General features: G+C 45.8%; 1 protein-coding gene across 8 annotated transcripts in view; it reads left to right on the top strand.

Annotated features, from left to right (window-relative positions):
- fgfr3 (fibroblast growth factor receptor 3) overlaps positions 1-7,940 on the top strand; it is a 74,016-nt gene that overhangs the window by 23,968 nt on the left and 42,108 nt on the right. For 6 of the 8 annotated variants that reach the window (XM_025055499.1, XM_025055492.1, XM_025055495.1 and 3 more), the window contains 2 exons: positions 1,739-2,002; positions 3,919-3,984. In XM_025055499.1, coding sequence (XP_024911267.1) covers positions 1,739-2,002; positions 3,919-3,984 — 330 coding nt within the window. The remainder of the gene's footprint in view (positions 1-1,738; positions 2,003-3,918; positions 3,985-7,940) is intronic. The other 2 variants (XM_025055511.1, XM_025055513.1) reach the window with 1 other exon arrangement.

Genomic DNA, 7,940 nt, shown 5'->3' with positions numbered 1-7,940 from the left:
ACAGGAGGAGTTAGTGACTGCTGCTGCTGCTGCTGTCGCTGCATATGGATCAGTACAATTATTTAATCAGTATAATTATCTTCACATTTTAATTTGAAGTTTAAAAAAGCAAAATAATAATAATGGAAAATAAATATATAAAAACAAAATAATAAAACAAAATAAAATCGAAATGGAAAACAAATCTGGAGGAGAAAAAAACATAAAATGCAGTGTTTTATTTGATAAATATGAAAACAAACTTCAGGATAGGAATAATAAACCAATTAATAAAAAAATCAGAAGAATGTTTTGACTTTAGTTTTTTTTTTTTTTTTAATCAGAAGAATGTTGTGACTTTAGTTTTTTTTTTTTAGCTGGAACAGCTTCACTGTCATTCTATTAGGTTTTTAAAGAACAAAATGAAGATGTGATAAAAAAAAATTTAAAATGCAATTACATCAGAATCTATTTAAAAAATGTGAATATGTAATAAAGGAAAAAAGTGCAGGGGGAAATAGTATTTTCTTATCTGAAAAAATATTTTAATGAAACTGTAGAAAAATAAAAATAAATTTTTTATGGGTTTTTTAAATTTTTCAAGTTTCTATTGTTGACTTTATTAAATTCTCTTTATTTTATGTTTGCATTCAACGGTTTTTTTCAGTGGTGGATTTGAAAATTCCTCTTTGTTTCAGTGATAAAGTCATTCTGCTGGTGCTTTAATGTGAATGTGTTTCCACCTCTGTGTCCGAGGTTTTCTCATCAACCGCAGCCTTTAGTTGAAAGAACTCATCAATAATGGAGCTCATTAATGATCTATTCTCAGTGAAGATGCTCTGCTCAGGTCCACTCACCACTCAGCTTCAATTTCCTGAGTCCAGCTTCAAACTGCATCAAAGTGAGAGGAGGCCGCGTTCACGCTCGCTCCTCACCTGCATCTGTCAGTGGCTCTCATTGGTCAGCGAGTGGGTGGGTCTGGGTATGTGCGGACGCCGGTGTCCACGTACTCATTTGTGCGCGTCCTCGAGTGCGTCCTGCCTCTGAATTGGTCTTTAATGAGTTTAATTAAACCCTAGACGCGGAGGAGACACCACTGACGGGGGACAGGGGGCACACAAGGAGACTCACTGTTTGTTTACGCAGACGTGTGCGTGCGTGTGTGTCTCGTCCGTCCTCAGCGGAGGTCGGCATCCACGCTGCAGCCAGTAAACATGTTGATTTTTCCTTGGCTCCAGAGGAGCTGGCACACGGAGCCGGTGGAGTAAATGAGGTGGTGTTTGACGGGGAAGACTGGGGAGGAGGAGGAGGAGGAAGATGTGGTTGATTCAAGATGGACTCTTAATCTGACGCTGGTGAAGTCCCACATTTCTTTAGGACAGTTGTCTTTTCTGTCCAAAAGTCCATAAAGGTTTTTTCCTCCTGTAGAACAGCACGTTGTTGTTTGCTGTTTTGTTGTTTAGCAACACTTTAATTTAACTTTAAGACTTGACTTTATGAAGCCTCACAACAACACACTGAAACAGCAGTGAATGAACAACCAGAGCCATGGAGTGAACTCAGAGATTCATTTTTAGTCATTTGTGGTACTGTAGAAGCTGACGAGTAACAAATGCCGTTAAGTCTTCCAGGTCTTAAGAACATGTCGGCCCTAACCCCTCAGAGAGATTCATTTTCCCTGACTTTTTGTATTGTGCCGAAACACAGAACAGAATCTCCAAAAATAACTGTTCCTATTTTGTTGTCGTTGTTGCTGCAGATCCTGTGTCCAGTGAGACAGCCTTCCTGGAGGACTATGTTTTGGGCATTGGGGACACGTTGCAAATGCCCTGTGAGATGGACGACCCGTCGGAGCCCGTGGTCTGGTTCAAAGACGGCACAGGTCTGGTGTCCGGGGACAGGACGCGGGTGGTTCAGAGGATGTTACGCATCATCAACGTGTCGTACGAGGACTCGGGCGTCTACTCCTGCCGCCTGGCCCGAAACAACAGGCTGCTGAGCAACTACACCATCAGAGTGACAGGTGAGAGGGAGGGTCCTGCTCCGCCTAGAAAAAAGAAAAGCTCGGAGGGTTTCAGTGATTGTAGATAGACAAAGTCAGTAAACGCAGCATGAACAAGAACAACGACCAAGGACAGTGTTTGAAGGTAAACTGACAGGAACCTTCAGAGGACGCAGCAGTTTGATATCATCAGTGAGGAGGTGCAGCAGGGATTTGTCTCCACCTAAAACCTTCTGCAGTAAAACGTCTCAGAGCTTTGTTCGCTTTTCTCCTCCTGACACTCGGGTGGAGGTGCTGCTCATTATCCTGCTGCAGTGGGATTCACCGTGAGCTGGAACAGGAGTTCAGAGGATAAAGAGGAGATGGAGGGGAGGAGAGGAGGGGGAGGAGGGAGAGTGAGCAGCAGTAGCTTTAAAGTGTCTACCTCTTCCCATAAAACTGCTGGACTCCAGATGAAGCTGTTATTGACGACTAATTAGAACGAAATTAACTGTAAAACGAGAGTCATTGGAAACAGATGAGTTCACTACCGACTGACGCTGACGCTGCTGCTGCTGCTGCTGTTGCTGTAGCTGCTGCTGCTGCTGCTGCTGCTGAGGCTGCTGCTGCTGAGGCTGCTGCTGCTGAGGCTGCTGCTGCTGAGGCTGCTGCTGCTGCTGCTGAGGCTGCTGCTGCTGCTGCTGTAGCTGCTGCTGCTGCTGCTGCTGCTGAGGCTGCTGCTGCTGCTGCTGAGGCTGCTGCTGCTGAGGCTGCTGCTGCTGCTGCTGAGGCTGCTGCTGCTGAGGCTGCTGCTGCTGAGGCTGCTGCTGCTGAGGCTGCTGCTGCTGCTGCTGTAGCTGCTGTAGCTGCTGCTGCTGCTGCTGCTGCGTAGCATCAAATACAGCGTAGTGTCGGAGTTTTCTTTTTTTTTTCTTGATAACGTCATTCAAGGCTTTAACAAAAAGTGTTGGTAATTTTAATTTGGAAAATTTAGGAGCACAAACTAAGCCTTTGTTCAAAGTAGATAATCTGACAAAATTCACCCAAACATGTTGGGCTAAAGTTTAACCAAATAAAAATAGTCTTTGTTCATATTGAATTTAAAGAAACACTCCCTCCACCTCACCGAAGCCCACCACCGTCAAGAAGATTTATAAGATGAGCTGAGAGGGTTTTTAATTGATGGAGGTTCTCCACCTCCGACTGAAACAGAAAACACACACACACACACACACACACACACACTAATGACCCTCTCATTGGTGTCGGCTGTAGACAAGTCTGTGTTGTAGCTACGCTGCACTGTGGACTCATTCATGACTTTCTCAATAAACTCTGTGTGAGTGTGTGTGTGTGTGTGTGTGTGTGCGTGTGTGTGTGTGTGTGTGTGTGTTAACCTCCACTGCGTGTGAAACCCTAAATTCTTTTTCGTTTTTTTTCTTTTCTCGTCGCCTGTTTTCGTGTCGTGTTCTGCACGAAACCAAACAAGTGAAGCCAACGTCTTCCAGATGTGATGTGTTTGTAATCTGATGGCTGTCAGAGTTCAGCTAATCTCAGGAATTAGGGCGTTTTATTAAAGTGGAATAATCTGACCCAGATGCTTTAATAATAAAGGGATTATTGTGTTATTTATCCACTTCAGTGATACTTTAGAGGCTTTTCAAACAGCTCTTGGACGATCTGATCAAAAGCTGTCAGTATTTTCACACCTAAGCCAGAATGCCTGTGAAAAGGGTGGAGGTCCTCAGTATAGGTGTATACTTGCTTATATAAGAGCAGTGAGTCCCAATCATTTTGAGTCATATTTGCTCCCCGTAACTTTATGACTAGTTTTTAGCTTTTTTTATTTTATTTCTACACAGAAGCTTTTACATAATATATAATTTAGATATCAATTTCACTCTTAATCTCTGTGCTTTTTTAGATATCAATTTCACTCTTAATCTCCTGTTTTACAGATTCTCTGTCCTCTGGTGATGATGAAGATTATGATGAAGATCCAGAAGATGCAGGTAATGGAAATGGTGAATTGCTAATTTTTACCTTTTCACTTCTTTCTCTAACTTTTTCACCTACCGGTACTTTTATTTTTTTTTCTGACTAATTATTTTCTCTGACTATTCTTTGTTTTTTATTTTAATAGTTGGGGGACGATGACTTCTAGAGTTCATTCTCTGTAGTAGTCTTTTGAACAGATGGACTGTTTTGTTTCTTACGTCAGGTCAGAGGTCATAACCTGTGATCCAGCAGGTGTCAGCGTTCTCGCTTCATTAAACAGTCTGTAGCAGGTTTGAAGCTCAGTGGATGTGTTTGACTGCCTTCTGCCTCTGCTGTTACATCAAACCCGCTCAGAGCGGAGTTAAAATAAATCAGGGCGCTGCGACTGATGAAAGCAGCGCCGTTCTCTCAGCTCGGGGGTTTGGGTGAAATCTGCAAAGTGCAGAGTTCATGTGCAGGTGAGGAGGATAAAGAGGAGGAGATGTTCCCTCTGTTTTACACCTGGCTCTGTTCTGTCACTGACAGCTGCTCCACAGAGACACAGGAGAGAAACTCCTCCTCAGAGCTGGGAGCTGACAGATGTGACTCTGACACATCTTTGTTTTTACCTCCGTCAGGAGACACACTGAAGAGGCAACATCAGAAACACTAATTAGAAGTGGGCTGACGGTGAACTAAAGGTTAGACAAAATAAACTGAACGAAATCCAGTAACAATGTTAAAGAAGAAAAACTAAAAAAGTCATCGAAATAAAACAGGCAAGATGCTAAAGGCTAGTGACAATTGTAACAAAAACTTTGTCCAGATATAGAGATGGTAGGAATATTGAATGTGATGTCGGAGACTTCTTATATTTGGACCTAAAACAGTCAGAAATGTTAGAACATGAAGGAATGAAGTGTGGGAGTTATTTGGAATGTCAAAGGTCAGTGAAACAGTGGGTTTCTGACCCAGTGTCCGAGGATGAAGTGCTCTTTGACAGGTCAGATTACTGCAGATTACTATGACTCACCTCCTGAAATCCAGTCAATGGTCTCAGACTCAGACCTAATCTGTGAGTCTGTGAGTCTGTCCACATGACAAACCAAATCTATTTTCCTGGGCCAGAACCAGAGAGATTAGACCTGAAACCTCAAACCCTCTCAACTGTACTAATGTGGACTAAAGCTGGGATAATTAGCCGGCTGCAGCAGGAGGAGACGTCATGTGAGGAAAAGGAGCTCCGTCTAAGAGAAGAGACAGAGGGAGAGACAGGGGAGGAGGGACAGGGGACAGAGGAGGAGGGACAGGGGACAGAGGAGGAGGGACAGGGGACAGAGGAGGAGGGAATGTGAGAAGAGAGAAAGTTTGTGGAGCTGGGTCACAACAGGAGTGGGAGATACCAACTATCCACAAGACAGACTGTCCTCAGAGGACACACACATCTACACAGTCTGTGTGGAGACACTGCGCCTCAGTGGAGGTGAAGCTGCAGCAACTCCTCCTCATTCTCCAGTTTCAAAGCCTGACAGTAGATTAGAGACACACACACACACTCTGACCTCCTGGGAGGATGACAGGGGAAAAAAGCTAGGCTAATTGTTAGCCTTTCGTTACTTTTTGAATGATGTCAACGATGACAGAACAAACATCTTTTCATCTTACATTTAAGAACTGTGTTGGGGGAAAAAGGAACTGGTGGATCTTAAGTCTGGATCAGGGTCAAGATCAGGGTCAGGACAGGACAGGATCTCTATCACATGCTGCTATTTTATTGACATGCCTCCACGTTCTTTTATGGCTGCCAGAATCCAAGCAAAAGCAGCAGTGGTGTCATCAGCAGCAGCAGCAGCAGCAGTGGTGTCATCAGCAGCAGCAGCAGCAGCAGTGGTAGCAACAGCAGCAGCAGCAGCAGCAGTGGTGTCATCAGCAGCAGCAGCAGCAGTGGTAGTATCAGCAGCAGCAGTAGTAGTATCAGCAGCAGCAGCAGCAGCCGCAGCAGCAGCAACAGCAGCAGCAGCAGCAGCAGTGGTAGTAGCAGCAGCAGCAGCATCAGCAGTGGTAGTATCAGCCATGTTTCAACTGTTTCCTAAAATAGAAACACAGTGTTGACAGACACTTGGTGGACAGTCGACAGAGTCAATGAAATGAATGAGTTTTGGAAGTTTTGGATTTTGTACAGACAACTAAGTATATTATGTGTACAAATACCAGTGAATCCAAAATTGTACCAGGAATTCTGTGCATTTCCACTGCAGTAATCAGTACCAGGGACTAGGAATGGCACCAGCATCTACTCACCACAGGCGTCTGCCCTCAGACACTGATATGGTAGTTGACAAGTGGAGGAGGAGGAAGAGGAGGAGGAGGAGGAGAGGGGTGTAATTGTTTAATTGAATAATCTGCCCCCCCCCCCCCCCTCCCCCCATGTGGACCCTGTGAGCATAGACATTGATTACACTCAAAACCCTTGAAGGAGTGTTTGTCTGAGGAGAATCTGGACCAACACGGTCCAACACAGGAATGGACAGTAGCAGCAGTAGCAGCAGCAGCAGCAGCAGGAACAGCAGCAGCAGCAGGAACAGCAGCAGCAGCAGGAGCAGCAGGAGCAGCAGCAGCAGCAGCAACAGCAGCAACAGTAACAGCAGCAGCAGTAGCAGCAGCAGCAGCAGTAACAGCAGCAGCAGTAACAGCAGCAGTAACAGCAGTAACAGCAGCAGGAACAGCAGCAGGAACAGCAGCAGCAGCAGCAGGAACAGCAGCAGCAGCAGGAACAGCAGCAGGAACAGCAGCAGCAGCAGCAACCGCAGCAGCAGGAACAGCAGCAGGAACAGCAGCAGGAACAGCAGCAGGAACAGCAGCAGCAGCAGGAACAGCAGCAGGAACAGCAGCAGCAGCAGCATCAGCAGTGGTAGTATCAGCAGCAGCACCAGCAGTGGTAGTATCAGCAGCAGCAGCATCAGCAGTGGTAGTATCAGCAGCAGCAGCATCAGCAGCAGTAACAGCAGCAGCATCAGCAGTGGTAGTATCAGCAGCAGCAGCATCAGCAGTGGTAGTATCAGCAGCAGCACCAGCAGTGGTAGTATCAGCAGCAGCAGCAGCAGCAGTAGTAAGAGTGTAGCGTAGCCGGAGCGTCTGTCTCTCTCTGCTCTTCTGCCAGGATAAACACCCGGACGGCAGAGCTGAGCAGCAGAGCGCAGATTAGTCTCAGTTGACATTCCTGCCTACACACACACACACACACACACAGAGAGAGAGAGAGAGAGAGAGAGAGAGAGAGGGAGAAAGGGAGAGAGAGATTCAGTTCAGCCTTTGAAGGCTGAAGACGTCTCAAGTGAGTGTTGATCCACCACAGTTGGACCAAATTAAACCTTACTTCTTTATTTAACTTAAAGACCGATTGTTGAAGTCAACCTGGCCGAGAGACAACGATCAGAGAAGAAGAAACACCGTCATCAAACAGTCAAGAACATGAAGACTGTAGGATGTAGTTACTGTCCAACCTGTTCTCTGTAAGTCACCCCAGTGGTTGAAACGAGGAACTGCTACTGCACATCCTCACAGACACAGAGCTTCTAACCTCACCTTCTCAGCTGTTCTCTGAAGTCCATGACTTCAGTTAAATACATTTTATTTCTAAACACACTCCGTGTGTGTGTGTGTGTGTGTGTGTGTGTGTGCTGTCAGTGCCCTGTGTTTGTGGAGTCAGATATCAGCAGTCAAACCAAACAAACAGCAGCAACAGGAATCACTCTGGGGTATTTTTAGAGCAGGAGAACCGGAGATTCCCTCTCTTAGAGAAGGAACCTCTGCAGATGACAGGTGCAGAACGTGTTACAGTAAAAACACACGCCTGCTCTGGTGACAGCACGTATCAGAGCGGGGTTATCTGCTGACCACGGCCCTGCAGAGGCTGGAGAGAGGAAGAACCTGCTGCTGCTGCTGCTGCTGCTGCTGCTGCAGCCAATGCTAACGCTGCTGCCCCCCGGCCGCTGAGGAAATA

Source organism: Cynoglossus semilaevis, chromosome 1 (assembly GCF_000523025.1).
Source record: "Cynoglossus semilaevis isolate Cse_v1.0 chromosome 1, Cse_v1.0, whole genome shotgun sequence".
In the NCBI taxonomy this organism is placed as follows: domain Eukaryota; kingdom Metazoa; phylum Chordata; class Actinopteri; order Pleuronectiformes; family Cynoglossidae; genus Cynoglossus; species Cynoglossus semilaevis.
The sequence above is the reverse complement of the archived record's forward strand: the minus strand, read 5'-3'. Positions and strand labels throughout refer to the sequence as shown.